This window comes from Tasmannia lanceolata, unplaced genomic scaffold (genome assembly GCF_043159265.1).
Source record: "Tasmannia lanceolata isolate RefF3 unplaced genomic scaffold, GAP_Taslan_0.1 ptg000015l, whole genome shotgun sequence".
NCBI classification, from domain to species: Eukaryota; Viridiplantae; Streptophyta; class Magnoliopsida; order Canellales; family Winteraceae; genus Tasmannia; species Tasmannia lanceolata.
This window is the reverse complement of record NW_027518692.1, coordinates 17,707,495-17,724,945: the sequence shown is the minus strand read 5'-3', so window position 1 is coordinate 17,724,945 and position 17,451 is coordinate 17,707,495. Positions and strand designations below refer to the sequence as shown.

General features: G+C 40.0%; 1 protein-coding gene across 2 annotated transcripts; it reads left to right on the top strand.

The window, feature by feature from the left end:
• Window positions 1-531: 531 nt before the first annotated feature.
• On the top strand, window positions 532-13,352 carry LOC143846508 (outer envelope pore protein 16-3, chloroplastic/mitochondrial-like). 2 transcript variants are annotated; one of them, XM_077354949.1, is made up of 3 exons: window positions 532-684; window positions 1,551-1,890; window positions 13,034-13,352. In XM_077354949.1, the coding sequence occupies exons 2-3, from the start codon at window positions 1,560-1,562 to the stop codon at window positions 13,177-13,179; spliced, it is 477 nt and encodes a 158-aa protein (XP_077211064.1). In that variant the 5' UTR covers window positions 532-684; window positions 1,551-1,559; the 3' UTR covers window positions 13,180-13,352. The 2 variants fall into 2 exon arrangements, with proteins under 2 accessions (XP_077211064.1, XP_077211065.1); XM_077354950.1 differs by having other exon boundaries at window positions 563-684; window positions 1,554-1,890.
• Window positions 13,353-17,451: the final 4,099 nt, after the last annotated feature.

The following is a 17,451-nucleotide window of genomic DNA, read 5'->3' as shown; positions in this document are numbered from 1 at the left end:
TTGCATGACAGAGCAGCCGCACAGGCTCACTTTTCATCAGATTTTGTCTTATTCATTTAATTCATTGTGGTGCTGCTTTCTCATGCAACAACCAGCCACAAAATGCCTTTCCGCGAAAGTCCCTAGCAAATCCCTAATAATAATTGTGTCAATTTCGTGGGTTTTCACGTTGAGAAATTTCAGTTAACTGGGTTTTTGGTAGTTTTCCCAACAGAAAATGATATCAACACAACCGTATTTTGATATTTTCACTAGCCCATCTTGTCTTTTAGTATTTAACGAGCTATCAAAAGGTTATTACAATTCCCAAAAAGCTCCCATGAGCCTAGGTGCGGAGCTACATGTAGCATAAGAGGGGCAGCCGCCCTGTTGAGTTGGGCCAAACTCCTTAATAGCCCCAGTTCAATTGGGCCGAGCCTTATGTATAATGACCCCTTGTGTATAAATCTGGCTCCGGCCACTGATGAGACAAGTAAAGAAGAAAAGACAGCTAGGTTTGTGGAAATATCAGAATATGGTTGTGCTGATATAGTTTACCACAAAAAGGATAGTTTCGTAATTTCACTTTTGAATGGTAATTTCGTAATTTCACAAGAGCCTTTTGCTAATATAGTTTAAGCCTGAAGGTCGGAGTAAGCTAAGAAATAGAGAAACACCAGACTGAAGCCCAATTAGTTTGGCCCTGTAAGTTTTCGATCTCTCTCTATCTACCCATTAAATTTCTTCTATTTTTTCCATATTTTTCATTTGATTTGCATTCCCTTTAATTGATAAGAGTATATTTGCTTGATTCTCCTTTTTTTTTTTTTTTTTAGTTTTTGAATTTCATCAGATTGTGAAGAATCGTATGATTTGTAGGGTTTTATTTCTAATGGCTTCTAGGGTTTTTTTTTTTTTTTTTTTCTTTCTGGGAATTTTCATCTTTCTGTCATTTTAATCTAATTTCGTTCCATAAATCACTGCTTAAATTTCTTGTATTTGTCTTGTGTTCGATAGGGTGTGTGTTGGTTTCGTCTAAATTTGAATGTTAGGGTTTTAGTTCCGTCTAAATTCGAATGTTAGGGTTTCTAGTTCTGCCTAAATTTGATTGTTAGGCTTTTCTTTTTCTTTTTTCTTTTAATTGTGATCGGCACAGCTGCTCTTGGGTAAGCTTTTTGGAATCCTGGGTTCTTTTAATTCCCCCAGATTTAATGTCTTTTTGTTCTTTTATTTGTGAGGATTTAGGTTATCGAATATCGATGATTTTCTTTTGATGTTACCCTGATTTTATCTGGGAATGCTGGTTGCGATTTTTTATTTTTTTTATCAGCATGAAATGGCATTGATAGGGTTATCCACAATCGAAATTCGCAGGGGTTTCTTCATCATTTTCTTTTTTTCCTACCCCAGTTAATTTTGTTCCGTCCTTTCTATTATTTTCTTTCTTTTTATCTTCTCTTTTTCTGTTTTGTGGTGATTTGGATTATAATTGATGGATAGTGCTGTTTTTCTGTTTAAGTTGTTGTTGAATTCATCCTGATATGTTTATGTGTTGTTCAATAATTGGTTAGAAGAAAACCATGGACCCGGCAGAACTCAGATACTTGGAAGACGATGATACACCAACCATGAAAACTATCAAAAGTGCTACTACAGGTTTCGTTGCTGGTACTATTTGGGGCACAATTGTTGCTACTTGGCATGACGTGCCCCGTGTTGAGCGGAACGTTGCACTTCCTGGTTTGATAAGAACCATGAAGATGATGGGTAACTATGGGGTTACCTTTGCTGCAGTTGGGGGAATTTATATAGGTGTGGAGCAGTTGGTGCAGAAATACAGGATGAAGAGAGACTTTGTGAATGGTACAGTTGGTGCTTTTGCTGCCGGAGCTACTGTTTTTGGCATGAAAGGTGACGATTTGTTGTCTGCTCGCTGGGTTTTACTTATGATTCTGATTAGGATAATTTTTTGGAACATATTTTTGTGATTTGAGTAATAAAAATTGTAGGAATTGTATACCAGATACCATCCATTGAAGGATACAAATTTCTCTATCTAGAAATGATTACTGAGAGGAGTTTCATTCATAGTTACCAGAAGTAGGAAGAGGGGATGGGTATGAGCTCTCGAAAAAAGTTTCCAGTACGATTTTAATTTGAAGTCATATTTTAAAGGGAAGCATAACTACATACATAATATTAGCATACACCACAAAGTATATGTGTGGTGGAGATGTATGTGTATTATTATATTTCACCGCTATCATCCCATTCTGTCTCAATCAATTGGGTCAATCCAAACCGAAGTCCTAATTTCTAAGTTCCCCGCTCCTACCATAAGTTTCATATATGTCAAACGAACCACATCAAATCCTATTATTCTCAAGTATTTGTTGAGTCTTAGAAAATCAAGATTAACTAAATGTGGAAGAATATTAAATTTTCTCATAGTTATAATAAGTTGACTTTTGCCTGTATATTTAAATACATTCATCAAGTTTCAACTTGTAAGTTCAAACAACAATCAATAATTCAAAATAACTAAGTTTCTACTTTCTAAAATTTTACCTGTTTCCTTAATTGTCATTCCCTTGCTTTGCATCTTTTTTGAAATTATGTACACACGTATTTAATCTCTAATAAAACTACGAATCTTAAGCCCGTGACAAGTGTTATTAATAGATGTATCACCCTATTACATATGAGATTGTGTGAGGTGCAAGGATCCATCCTCAATTACATATTAGACCATGTGGTCTTATGAGCGCCTCTTCATTTAGGTTTTAAATTTCAGCCGTAACATTTCGTTTTGGCAGAAATATTTCGATTTTGGCTACTACCAAAACGAAATCCACTGGGTTTCACACAGATACAAGATTTCCTCCGAAACATGTAACGTTTCCGATAAAAAAAACATGGTTTCTATCGAAATGTCGATAGTTTTATAGACCCGTAGAAAAGAGAAGAACAACGAGATGCTATTTCTAAAATACGACAAAAATAAAAACCGGCGGTGAAGAATCTCACTTAGATTTTGGCCATGATTTTGTACTGATGATTTTACAAGATTTCGGGCAAAATTTCATGCCAAAATCAAAATGTGTCCTTTTCGCTGATGATTGAAACTGAAACTGAAACCGAAATTTAAAACCTTGCTCTTCACCTCGAAGGGGCAGAACCTTACCTCTCCGGCTGGGATTAAGTTTCGGTCGCTACATTCAGTTTCTAGAGAGGGGTTGGAGCAGCCTTTTGGTGAGGAGATGTTAAGAAGGCTCTTTTTTAATGCAGGGAGATAGATAGGTTCCCATTCCTAATGGTTTCTGCCCAGCATTCTTTGCTGAGTGCTGGGAGGTGATTAAAGGAAATCTAATGCCAATGTTTGAGGATTTCTCTGCTAGTTTCAGGCTGTATAGGAGCTTGCTAATCCCCAAAATGGATGGAACAGAGATCTTGACTGACGTCCATCTGTAAGGATTTGTTGTTTTCTTGCTGGGTTGTAGTTATGATACAAAGGATTGGTGTTTTGGGTAAGGCGGATATGGAGAAGGCATATGATGGAGTGGAGTTGCTTGGAATATTTGATGGATAGGATGGGCTTTGGTAGCAGATAGCACAATTGGATGTGGAGTTGTCTCTTCAAATTTGTGCTTGGTTCTGGTGAACGAATTCGCTAGAGGCTTCTTCAAGACTTCTAGGGGCCTGTGGCTTTGTGCCTCCTTTTCTCTTTACCACTATGGCTGAGTCACACAGTCAGATGAGGAGAAGATGGGGTTGGAGCAGCCTTTTGTTGAGGAGAAAATGTTAAGATGTCTCGTTTTTAATGCAGGAGACAAGCTCCTGGTCATTATTGTTTTTTACCGGCATTCTTTCCTAATTGCTGGGAGGTGATTAAAGGAAAACTTATGACTATGTCTGGGAGTTCTATGATAGGCTGAGGTTGTATAGGAGCTCGGGAGCCACTTCATTTTGTTAATCCCCAAAATGGATGGAGCAGACATCTTGATTGACCTTCGTCTGATCGGTCTTGTGGGAAACATTTATAACATTTTAGCGAAGATTTTGGCTATTTGGTTTATGTGGAATAAAGATGGAGAGGGGGGGGTGGGGGTGTGGGGTGATGATCTCGGAGTCCCAAAGTGCCTTCATCCATGGTAGGAAAATCCTTGGTGGGGCGATTATTGCCAACGTGTGTGAACTTCTACCATATGATTCAATGGAGTGGTGTTTTGTTTAAGGTGGATATTAGAGAGGGCATATGATGGAGGGGACTTGGTTGGAATATTCGATGGATGGGATGGGCTTTAGTAGCAAATGGCGTGATTGGATGAGTTGTCTCGTCAACTTGGTGATCGGTTTTGGTGAACGAATTCTCTAGAGGCTTCTTCAAAACTTCCAGGGGCCTGTGGCAGGGCGATCTTGTGCCCCTTTTCTCTTTACCATTATGGCTATGGATAAGGCTCGTGTTGGGTATCCCATTAAGGGCTTCGAATTGGGATCTTTTGGATTAAATCTCACCCATCTTCATAATGGAGATGACACCCTTCTCTTTGGTATTTCCTAAGAGGGGAGAGAAAAATCTGAAGGCAGCATTGGGATGTTACGAGGTTGTTTTTGGTCAAAGGATAAACTTCTCAAGTTGGCTCTGATGGGTATTCATTTGATTAACGGTGACAGTGATAGATTTTCTCGGGTGCTAGGATGTAGAGAGGCCTCTATTCCTAACTCCTACCTAGAGTTACCTCTCTATGTTTGCAGGCCCCCCAAGGGTCTATGAGATTTGGTGATTGAGAGAGTCGAGAAGAAGCTTGCCCCTTTGATTGCTAATGAATCTGGTGATTGAGAGAGTTGAAAAGAAGCTGACTTTTGCCCTATCAGCTTGGTGGGGACTGGGGAGTATTTCCAAAATTTTAGCGAAGGTGCTTGCTAATAGATTAAGAAAGGTGATTTGGAGGGGTGCTGATTTCAATCCCTTGGTGCTTTTGTTCCGGGTAGGCAAATTCTTAATGGAGCTTTGATTGCTAATGAATCCATGGATTTTTACCATTGAAGTACAAGGGGTTCTTTGTAAAGTGGATGTTGAGAATGCTTATGACAAAGTGAAATGGAGTTGTTTGGATCATCTCATGAGTAAAATGGGTTTTCGTGACCGGTGGCTTCTTTGGATTAGTAGATGTATTTCATCTGCTTGGTGCTTAGTTTTGGTTAATGGTTCACGCCATGTTTTCTTTAAAACCTCTAGGGGCTCCATCAAGGAGATCTGATGCCCCTTTTCTCTTCCTTATGAAGGACTCACTTAGCCATATGATGAAGAAAACTAGGATTGGAGGTCTTATCGTGGGTTTTAGGGTGGGCTTTTCAAGGAAGGATATCTTTCACCTACAATATGCCAGCGATGCGCTTTTGTTTAGTAGTTTTGAAGAGGGGAAAGTTGAAAATATTAAGGCCATCCTTCGTTGCTATGAAGTCGTTTTGGGTAGATAATTAATTTTTGAAGTCTATGATGATGGATATCTATTTGAGTGTAGAGGAAGGTGACCAGTTTGCCAGGGTGCTAGAGTGCTCGGGTGCAGGGAGGGCCATATCCCAAATTCCTAGTTAGGGCTCCTGTTGTCTGTCGATCAGCCTCCCAAAAGCCTTTGGGGCCCTTTCATTGAGAGAGTGAAGAGGAGACTATCTCCTTGGAAGAAGTGACCTCTCTCTTTAAGTGGTAGAATCACTCTTATTAAATCTATTCTTGCAATCTCCCTTTGTGTCATATGTCTCTCTTTAGTTTCCCTATGAGTGTGATGATTAGATTGGACCAAATTCAAAGAAATTTCTTGCAGAATGATAAAGAAGATACAAAAAGTATCATCTAGTTAGTTGGGTTGAGGTTTGTTGCCCTAAGGTGGAGGGTGGGCTTGGTTTTAGGAACCCCAAGGCAATGAACAGGGTCTTGTTAGGGAACTGCTTGTAGAGATTTGGGGAGGAAAGTTCTCATCTCTAGAGAACAATGAAAGGAGAAGTATGGTTCTTTGGGGGTTGGTATTTGCTAGATGATTACGAATTTCAAGGTATTATGGTTTGGAGAAATATCAAAAACTCTTTGGTGCATTTTTAGAGAAGGAATCGGTTTCAGGCGGGCAGTGGGGAGGATTCAATTCTAGTTCGATCCTTGGTGTGGGGTTTCTTCCTTAAAAGGATATCTATCCTGAGTTGTTCTCTGTTGCTTCTGGTAGTAGGTTGGCATTGGGAATTCTTTTGGTGGACAGGATTAATAGAGAGATTAATATAATTTCTGACTTTATGTATTATTTTGATTCGATCTTCATTAGAAGTGGTAAGGATGGAAGGGTTTGTATATGGTCCTCTGATGGAAAATTTTCAGTTCAGTCTTTCTACCATCATCTCGTCCCGTCCGCTTTTCCCTCCCCGGCTACAAGGATCTGGAGGATTCTTGCTCCGCATCAAGTCAGTGCTTTTTGCTAGACTGCCTGTCTTCTGTTCGGAGTCATAAGCGAATTATCATCAGTTGTGCCTCACTGATGAGGAAAAGTTGGCCCATTTATTTATTCATTGCAACTTAGACAGAGATAATTGGTCATTTATTTTGGGCCTTTTTGGTGTTAATTGGGCTAGCTGAATCATGTTGCAGATCTCTTTGAGGGGTGGACCTTTCCCCGTGGCCCTCTAGAGGTTATATCTTATGTAGTCTAGCTTTGCTTGCTTCTTTGTGGCTCATCCGGAAGGAGGAGAACAAGTCTTCAAGGGATCTTTGAGATGTGTTCATTGCATTTAGCAGTAGATCTTTTTTATTATTCTGTACTGGGCTGATGTCCTTCCCCATTTTCGCAATATTTCGGAGGCTTCTACTCGACGCTCCTAGAGTGAGGTTCGAGTGAGAGTAGGATGGAGGTGGATAAACCTTCTCCTTGATGGTCTTCCTCTTCCCCTCCCGCCGAGTTTCTTAATCTCAACATTGATGTTTCTAGTTTGGGGAATTTGACTTTGGCTAGCATTGGGGGTTGTTGTGAGTGAGATTTGGTGGGCCTACTCGGCTCCCATTGGCGAGAGAGATTTTAACGAGGCAAAGTTTCCCTCTGTTGTCTGGTATACGACTCTTATTGTGAAAAGAAACTCTTAACATTAGCATGGTTTTAAATTTCGGCCGAAACGAGGTGGAAAACGAAACGAAATTCACAGTGAGTCGGAAAAGTACCAAACTTCGCCGAAACGTTTCGGTAAAATTTCGGTGAAATTTCGGAAATTTCGGTGAAACATTCCAGTGAAGTACAAAATTTCACCCGATGAAACGTTTCGGAAATTTCCGAAATTTCACCGAAATTTTGGTGAAATTTTTACAAGATTTTGTCCAAAATTTGGTGCCGAAACCGAGATTTAAAACCTTGAACATTAGGTGTTGGATGAGAGATAGGTTAGCTATCCTTGGAGATCTGTGAATGCCATTGAGGAGGGTATTTGATAAGGTGAAGGCAAGGTTTTAAATGGAGCTTTCAGTATGCATGTTGGTCACCATTGAAATGAAACATGTCAGTTTTGGTTGGATGTTTCAATAGAAATACTATAAATCACGGAAGTGTTTGGAAACATATGCCAAAGTAACTGAAGAATGAACATGGGATTTGTGGAAGGTAGTAAAAATTGAGGACTCAGCCATCAGATGATCAAATGTACCAGAATCTATGAACTAAGTAGAGAGTTTTTTCAAAGCAAGGATAATATCCCTGCGTGTGCCAGAGTAGCTGAGGAAGATAGATAGACCGAGGAAGGTTGAGTGGATTTAACAATCTTGTGAGCCCCAATAAAGACAGTCTTGAAGTATCATCTGTATGCATGGCCTGAATCTCCCAAGCCAGCTTTCCAAACTTACATTACTTATCCAAGTTATGATTAGAACACCCACAATGTACACTTGCAAGTAGCATGACATTGATCACCTCCATTTCCTCCCCCTGTTTAATGACCTTGACTGCAACCAGAAGCACCACAACCGCCATCACTGCGACCTACGGAAGTAGCCAAGGCAAACTCTAAGCCAACACTCTGATGCGAATAGGAAATGGACAAGAGTCGTATATGTTGGGGTCATGAGTTTAGGGTATTTAGGAATGGAAGTTCTTTCCTTGCCTACATTTGTCTATGTATGGAATTCTATTTATGGCCAAGATCAGAGAGAGAGATTTGCCACTTTAAGTTCTTCCCGTTGTCTCCTAAGGACTCTGGTCAGATGTGAGGGGTTAGTAAAAATGCAACTCTTTCCACATACCTCTTGGAGAACTATAGTATTCACTCAGGCTCCGTGTTCCTTTTTAGAACATGTTCTCAAATAGTTCTGGCGAGTACGTTTCCCACACAGTATACCAAATCTCCTTAGTGGTATCCATAAGCATGACAATAGCACTGGCATTGGGTTCCATATGTTCCAAAGCCAAGACATGTACCATTTTCATGTCGCCACTCTTAGTACTTTGGATCAGAACTAGGTGGTCTGGCATCTGATTAAAACTTCAACTTCTTGTGTCATCCCAAGGCAGCTTTTACGGATTTGGCGCTCGGCCCATTTAACTTAGGGCCCGTTTGGATGCCGAGAAGATTTGGATTTTCATTCTCTCACATTTGCAGCCCATTTTGCGTTGTGATTTGGAACCGGATCAAATTCTTGGATTTCTAAATCAGCGACTGACAGTGAAAAAAAATCAGATTTCCAAATATGCTGTGGAAATAAGTAATTGGAAATCCACAGATCTAGTAGTTTCCTTCACCTTCTTTGCTCCTCAAACTCTCCCCTCTAGTAGGAAGCAGTTCTTCCCCTTCGGTCTCCCTCAACATGAGCTGGCGGATCTATTCATTTTGTATTCAAAACTCAATTCCAAATCCAAATACAAAATCTGGGGTATCCAAACGGGCCCTTAATGATAGTAAGCTGGATAGTTGGGAATTCCATAAGAGGAGGTTTGTTTTATGCCATGATTGTGAGGCACGGATACAAAACACATCTCGGAAGGTGGAAGGATTTTGCACAAGGGAAAGTAAACTCTGAATGAGCAGTTCACAGGACATGCCAATGAACGTATCAGCAGTCCACTAACAACAGTCCGCACAAATGGTAATTATCCACTAAAAATCAGTTCACGAAGCCAAGCAATGCACAATAGTCCACTAACACTCCAACATGGCATTCGACGTGACAGTCTTCACATCTGCATAACAGTCCATAATATGGTCAGTAAACCGTCCTCTTGAATATGCTGTTTATTAGTTCATATCATTATTTGTTTATCTCATTAACGATAATTTAAATGAGAAGGAATGTGGATTGCCTAAACACCACCAAGCAAAATAGGGCCCATGGTGAGAAAGAGTGTAGGATATACAAAGATGTTTTGAGATAGGCTAGGTTGTACAATGTAGGGGAGGATGAGCAGATGGGTCGAATGATAGGTCTAGGGTTGTGAGGGGTTTTTCGAAGAAGGGGTGGTTCTAGGGTGTCAAATGGGGTAGCGGAGTAGATCTAGGCCTCTAGGGTTTTGAATGGGGCTGGTACATCTGGGTTTTGAATGGGGTAGATCTAGGGTTTCGAAGAAGGGGGTAGATCTAGGATTTTGATCAAGGATGGGAGTAGATCTAGGGTTTCAAATGGTTGTTTGATGATGGATCTGGTGAAGATATAGGATTGTGATCCCCAATAATGGTAAAGGCATGATAAGTGCTTAGGTTTCTTCTTGGATGCTATCCCAATAAAGGTGGATGCCAAAGAAGGCATCAGAAAAGAAAGGTGGGATCCCCAGTAAAGGTGGAAAGTAAGTTCAGATCTAATGCTTCTTCTTAGATGCTTGCTCTAATATCATGTAAGGAGTCTCGTCCATGTACTAACATTCAAGATCCAAGGTCTCTCCAAAATGGCAGCTGCCTCTAAATGGATGGTTCAAATTGAATTTTGATGAAAGTGCTAGAGGCAAGCCGGGGCCAACAGGGAATTGGTGGAATCATTGACGACTCAAATGGAAGAACAATAATGTCGTACTCAGTGGCATTTGGAATATGTGACTCAATGAAGCAGAAGCTAAGGCCTCGTCACACCTCGAGAGACATATGATCATATACAAATGCCTTACTATGGGGCCTCAAATGGAGTGTGGAAGCTCAGATTGGTCCTCTCCTGATTGAGAGTGATTCAACCCATGTAATAGCATGGGCATTAAAGGAAACAAAAGGTCCTTGAGTGTAGCTCATATCATTGCTGAAATCAGAGACCTAGGGACTATTCGGACCACTAATCCTCAAATTCAACCCATGAGGAGATGGGCAAACGAAGCAGCAAACATTTTGGCAAAACAGGGAGTGGACTTGACTATAGTACAGGCTATGGAAAATGTAGGATCACAGCCATAAAGAGTATCTCTTGCTAACGGAGATAGGCTATTGGAGAAAGACTTTCCGATAGAGTCTGCTTGGATTCAGTCCATTCTGTCAAGGGGGTTACTGTTTCTTTGAGAGCTATCTTCTTAGTCATTGATCCTGTTGTTGGAGTGGGCTTTTCGGCTGGTGGTGCATATTTCTTTCATGTAAGAATTTGGTGTAACTGTCAATAGCATCGTTGGGATGCCTCGTCCCTCTTGATTTATTTCAGTTGATACGATATGAATAAAATCCCGTTACTTTGGAAACAATGTGCTAACATTCAAGGAAGGAGAAGAGGAAAGATAAGAGAGAAGAGACGAAGATGAAATTTGCATGGGCTGTCCCCCAACCCCACGAAATCAGGTATTTGTAATAAGATTCACTTAAGAATAATTGCAAACTGTGCCATTACGTCCATCCTAATGATGGACGGACCCTATCAAATTAATGAACTAATGATAATGACCGCAGTACACTTTGTAGGTATAGTGGGTTATATCTACTTAGGTTCTCCAAAATATATTAATTAGTCTGATGGATTTGTTTATATTTATGCCATTGACTTTCTTTTTATCAGCAAGGCTGGTTGTAATCTAGAAACCAGTCTTTTCCTTCTTTCTATGATTTGTGGACACAGACACAAATGTCGTGTGTCGACACGGACACGGAGTGTCGGACACGGCAAACCCCCAAACTTTAGAAACGAGGCTAAAATAGGAAGTATATGTAATCATGATTTGTGGATATGGATTCGTATGTCCAGTTTCGACATGGATACGAGTTGAATAAATGAGGTAAGCACAATATTCAATAAAAAAACAGAAGGTCACACTTGACACGGTACAAAAACATGTCCACACACCCACATAATTCTAACACTTCCAGCAATACAAGTAAAAGTGTCCAAAGGAGTGTCGATACGTGTGGACACACGTGTCTTGTCGGACACGGTAGGACACGTCAGTTGGCAATAAATTCGAAGTGTCGGCCAAATCATGCCTTCTTTTTATGAATGCTAACAAAGTCGCCATGTCAATCATTGACTTGTTGGAGTAACCTAGTTTTGGCCGTACCAAGTCAACCAAAAACTCTTTCGACACACACAAATCAATAAAAAACTTATTAAGATAATCATTTTGTTGACCGGGCCTACCTGTTTTAGCCCTGAATGAGTTCTTTCCGAGTGAGTGTGAGTTTCTAAATTGCTTATTTTTCTTATGTTAAATCAGAGGGTTTTGTATGATGATGAAAATTGGATCCTGTTATGGATCAAAACCAGATGGTATAATGGATCATGCTTGTGACTATTATAACCTTGAGGTTATGGACTTGGTCCCAGGCTTACCGAAAATAAATAAATAAATAAAAATATATTCTTTTGAGTTATATGTCTCATTGTTTATCTCCTCTTTGTGATAATCTTCATGTCGATGCTTTGTGAAGCCACCTTGTTTAGAGACTTGGGCTATTGTATTGGAAATTTTAGTTTGCACAAATATCTTGATAACAAATTGTATATGAACTATCTTACTGACATTAAGTGTAGCAAAATAACACAATTCAAAAAAAGGCTAACAAAGTTCTGCATCTGCATGTCTGGCTCACATGTTATCAAAGACTTAGAAGTAGGCAAGTAACCAAATGGGTATTCTAAGTGACCTGAAATGATAATCTTTACGAGATGTGGGAAACAATTCGTTGATTCAACATTTACAGATTCAGACACTGGGTCTTTAACATAGAACTTATTTGAATGTAGATGGATTAGGTTACCTAAAGGCGAAAACTCAATCACATGATATTATTTCCTATTTCTAGGACAGAATCAGTGCCAATTACTAGATGTGAAAAAATGAGATGGGTATGAAGTACGCTTCTTGTCAGGGGTTCATATTATGACCCCAATGTCTAAAATGCATATGGGCATACCCATCTTATCTTCTAGATGGGTATGAAGTACGCTTCTTGTCAGTGGTTCATATTATGACCCCAATGTCTAAAATGCATATGGGCATACCCATCTTATCTTCTACTGTTTTATCGGTATCAATGTTTCGTAATATTATTTCTTGTTTCAGATAAAAACTGTTACAGTTCATCATTTTCAAATTTGTCTCTCTAAAATATGGAATTCCATTTATCATGGTATCAAATTGCTTCAAGGTCAAGACATGAACGGGGATTTGCTCAACATCATTAGGTGGTTAAGAGGCTCTCAAACTGCTCCATGGCTTTATTCGATGAAATCAAAGATAGAATTGGATAATCCTCGATATCTTTCAATCACATTAGGCGGTCAGCAGCTAATGGGGAGGCTGACAAACTGGCTACAGAGGGTGTCGGGGGGAGCTCTTTGATTTCCTCCCCCCTAACTATTTATTATTTTTTTCTTGCTTTCAGCTATGTTGGGCTAATATGTCTCTTTCTTTTCTTGTAATTTTAGGGACCTCCTCAGTCTCTTTCAGTTATCAATAAAATCTTTCTTACCATTCAGAAAAAAAAAAAAAAGGAATTTTACATATTAGAGACCATTTCTTCTTTGCGTCTTTTACTATTTTTACAAATCCACTGTTGGGTACTCTTCTAAACTTAGAAATTTTACATATTATCTAGCATTGTTGCTTATCCGGAGTTGGGTACTGCTTGTTTACAGGGAGGAGCATCCCGACTGCACTTTCTGCGGGGGCTGCTTTAGCCTTTACTTCTGCAGTCCTGGACATCGGTGGGCAGACAACGAGAATGGACACGGGTAAGGAGTACTACCCTTACACTACCCAGAAAAAGCCTTCTGCTGGTTGATGACTGCCAAAGTGAGTATATGTTTCGGAGAGCTATGGGAACCAACATTCACTTTTGGTTCCACAAAAACTGCCATATAACTCAATAAATTTATACTATATTTACTTTTTTGAAATTGAGATATTTCTATGTAAACACAGTGGTTAGGTTTATGCAGGTATTTTCTTGGGCTTTGTATGGGTTCCAATTGGTAGATTGGGTAAGATCTAGCATATAAAAAGAATAATAGAAGTTGACATGCACTCATAATAAATTTATGAGTGCTGCTATAGAGACCGAGTAAAACCGAAAGTGTAACCTAACAAATCCCCATATTCCACGTGGCATGTGAGACGTAGTTGTGCCACTTGGAAGCGGTCTTCTTATCACGAAAATCATTGCCCTGTCTATAGCCTGGGTGAGGTGTCTCCTTTGCGGTTTTTATCAGCTTTTTAACTGTGGGACGGCTGGAGGGGGTTTTGTTTTAGTGTTGAGAGGCGGGTCACGATAGTGCAGGAGTGGCACCGGCTCAAAGTATGCTAAAACTCAACTTTGATGGTTCTAGTCTTGGCAAACCCCGGCTTGGAAGGTATGTGGGGGGGTTCTCTGAGATTCGGGGGACTTGAGTAGGATTGTTGAGGGTGACTCCCTTAACACTATTTGGTGGTTTTGAGGATCTTTGGTCGTTCCTTGGAGATTCACCCGGTTCTTTGATGAGATCAAAGACAAAATGGTTGGATCGTCGATCATTTTTTGCCATGTCAGGAGATTGGCTAATAGCGTACCGACCGTTTGGCCAGGGAGGGGTTAGATAAACAAGGCTTGATGTCGTTTGATTTTTAGCCCCCTTGAAGTCAAGGCCCTTGTTTTTTTATATTTTGTGCCTTTTTGTATTTTGTTTTTTGCTCGTTATTGATCTTTCCTTGTACTATTTGGGAATGACTATCCTAGTCATTTCTGCTTGAATGAAATCTGCTACGATTCAAAACAAACAAAAAAGGTACTTGGGGTAGGGCTGGCAATTTCACCCGGGAAAGCGGGGATCCGCCCCGCCCCGCCCCGCTTGTGAGGGGATTCCCCGATTTGAGGGGGGAAGGGGAAGGGGGTTTAAAAAATTCTCCGGTGCGGGGAAGAGGAGGAGTTGGACCTGCCCCGCCCCGCCCTCATAATGCCATTTTTTTCTTGTATTTTTTTAAGTGTTTTGTTTTTGGGAAAACTACTAGAAACCCCTTGGATCGAAACATATCTACAAGATTCCCTCAAAATTTTCATAATTTCCATTAGTACAGTTTTGTCCCTGAAATAGCTTTTTACGTTTTCTTTTACCCATAATCCATTGGGCATTGTCCCTCGTTATATTAGTATATTACCCTTAGAAATCCTTAAAATCTCTCCATCGAACCATCACTGTAAGGCAACATTAAATCCTTTGAAAATTTCCCTCCCCCAAATAAAGGCAACATCTCTCTGATGAGTGATGAGATTTTATATGGTGTGCGCTCGTATAGTCTATTATTTTTCAAAAAGTAATATATGGGCTACGCCATAGGATGATCCAAACCGTCCATTTGATAGGCTACAATTTAAAAGTACTTTACAGGCCACACCATAGAAATCCAAACCGTCCATTTGATGGGCCACAACGTAAATAGATTGTGGCCCAAAAATCATTTCCATAGGATGATTGCCACCCTCCGTTCTATAGAAGGTACCATAATATGCAATTCCTCTATAGATTAGAGGGTTGGGATTATCCTATGCAAATGATTTTTGGGCCACAACCTATTTACGTTGTGGCCTATCAAATGGACAGTTTGGATCATCCTACAATGTGCCCATCAAGTGGAAGGTTTGGATCATCCTATGCCTATGGTAGTATGGTGTGCCCATCAAGTGGACGGTTTGGATCTTCCTATGGTGTGGCACATACAGTACTTTTTGGCAAGTGGATTGGGAATTAGGGATCTGCTAGGGACTATCGATCAATTAAATGAATCTGAGAGCAACCACCTTTGTCCCCATGTTAATAAAATGAATAAGACAAAATCTTAGCCTGTGTGGGTTGTGTGGCTACTCTCACATGCAACAACCAAGCCACAACATGCCTGAAGCGATTGTCCCTAGCAAATCTTTAGTTTTAAACATAACATTTAACAAAGTAAAGTTATTGTCCCCAAAGGATGCGGGGCGGGGAAGGGGAGTGGAGGGGATGGGGATTAGATATTCCCCGTGTAGAGGGGAGGGGGAAGGGGTACGGGACCCCAACATCCGGCCCCGACCCGACCCGCCCCGTTGCCAGTCCTAAGTTGGGGGCTATTTGTTGGGTTACACTCGGGTCCCTAATTCGGTTACCATATCATTATTCTAATTTATTTATTTTTCGAAAATATAGTTTTTTTTTTCCAAATTGTAAAACCATAAATATATGAAAAATAAAATTTCATTCACAAATTCATGTACAAATGTATCACATCAATATTTAGTTGATGTGTTTGACCTTAATTGAGACATGCTAAAAAAACAAAAAACGAAATAAGCTCCTGCAAAAAACGTCAATCAAAGGCTTTTTATGAACTTGTCAAACTTTTGTAAGAAGTTACTTCCCTTAAATTTCATTTCTGTGGCGCCGAAACCAGAACATCATGTTGGTTAAAACCTACATATTTCAGCGTACATTTGAAACCATGGCTTCACATACGCATTTCTTGCGTCTATAAATCCTTCAATCTCTTTCAACATGCTATTAAGTCAGGGGAGTGATGCCATAATGCTTCCAAAAGCCAGAACCACTCTTTTAGAGCATGAATTCTGGCATTCCAAATGAATTGAGGGCCCGTTTGGATACCTCTTATTTTGTATTTGGATTTGGAATTGAGTTTTGAATACAAAATGAATAGATTGGCCAGCTCATGTTGAGAGAGAGGGTGGAAGGGAGAGCGCGGGGGAGCGGGTACTTCCTACTGGAGGGGAGAGGTTGAGGAGCAAAGAGGTTGAGGGTGAGGAAACTGCCCGATCTGTAGATTTCCAATTACTTATTTCCACAACATATTTGGAAATCTGATGTTTTCAATGTTAGTCGCTGATTTGGAAATCCAGGTATTTGATCCGGATCCAAATCACAATGCAAAATGGGCTGCAAATGTGAGATATCCAAACAAAAGCTTCTCGGCATCCAAACGGGCCCTGAATTCCTCAGCTGTATCATCTTCATTTTCTTCTGTCACACTTGTGTGCCATTTTTTTTTTTTTATGGCTGCCAGAAGAGTCAAGTAACCAATTGTTGGCTATACTCGACTATTCGATCGTCATAGGGAACATTTCCTTTCCTTCTACTTTTTTGGAAGTTCCACTCGTAAATTTGAGATACAAAATGTTCAAAATTGTAAATTCTTAATGGATCCACTTAGGGTCAGATCCACCTATGTCTTGATCACAATCGGTTTGGATTCCTTATGTCGGATAATTTTTGAATTGTTTTTATGGATCTTTCTGAGCCTGGCACACGATCCATTTCAAATTGGACCGTCTGTAAGAGTGTGGCAGGCCCTATGTACAGAGAGAGAGAGAGCTGCAATTAGGTTATGATCCGAAATAAGTTCAAACCTTACGATATGGTTAGAATGAATGCTCATTTTCAAACAAAAAAGAAGATAGAATGAATGCAGTGGCCTGTCGGATCCAGCTGTTGAGCCCAGATCCTGTCCATTAAAATAAGGATCCTATTGATCCATCCAAACAAACCTATGGATGGTGTCAAAACAGATGAAGCTCAAGTAATAATCCTTTATAATGACGTCTGCCATCGGACACCCTTTAAGAATGTGAAGCTCGGATCGAAGCTCAAAGGGTTGCTCTCAGGAAGACAAACCCAACTAGTGTCAAGATTAGACTTAGTCAATTTGAGCCGTATTGAATAACATTCATGAAAATTTTCTACAAGATCCATTAGCCGACCCCAACTAGTTTGGGAAAAAAGGCTTAGTTGAGTTGAGACTCTTCCCCTTCGTTGTGCGATAATGAGTTTTAAATTGTAAATTCTGATATAGGAGGCATTGGTCAAGGATGATGCGTATGGCCTAATGGTCTACAATGGGAAATAATATCCACTCCATTGTCATGATAATAGCACTCATTTTATTCAACCCTTCTCTTACCAGCTGTTGAGAGATTTTTGAAAATTATTACATGTTTCAACAGGTAATTAAGTGTAAAATGAAAAGGAGTGTATTATCAAAACAACACTTGCAGACTTTATTTCCAATCATAAGTCATAACCACAACGCAATGGGGCTC

Excerpts from the sequence above, each read along its gene's own strand:
- LOC143846508 (XM_077354949.1), top strand. The coding sequence starts at position 1,560 with ATGGACCCGGCAGAACTCAGATACTTGGAAGACGATGATACACCAACC. Across the intron at positions 1,891-13,033 it reads TACTGTTTTTGGCATGAAAG|GGAGGAGCATCCCGACTGCA; the intron begins GTGACGATTTGT and ends GCTTGTTTACAG.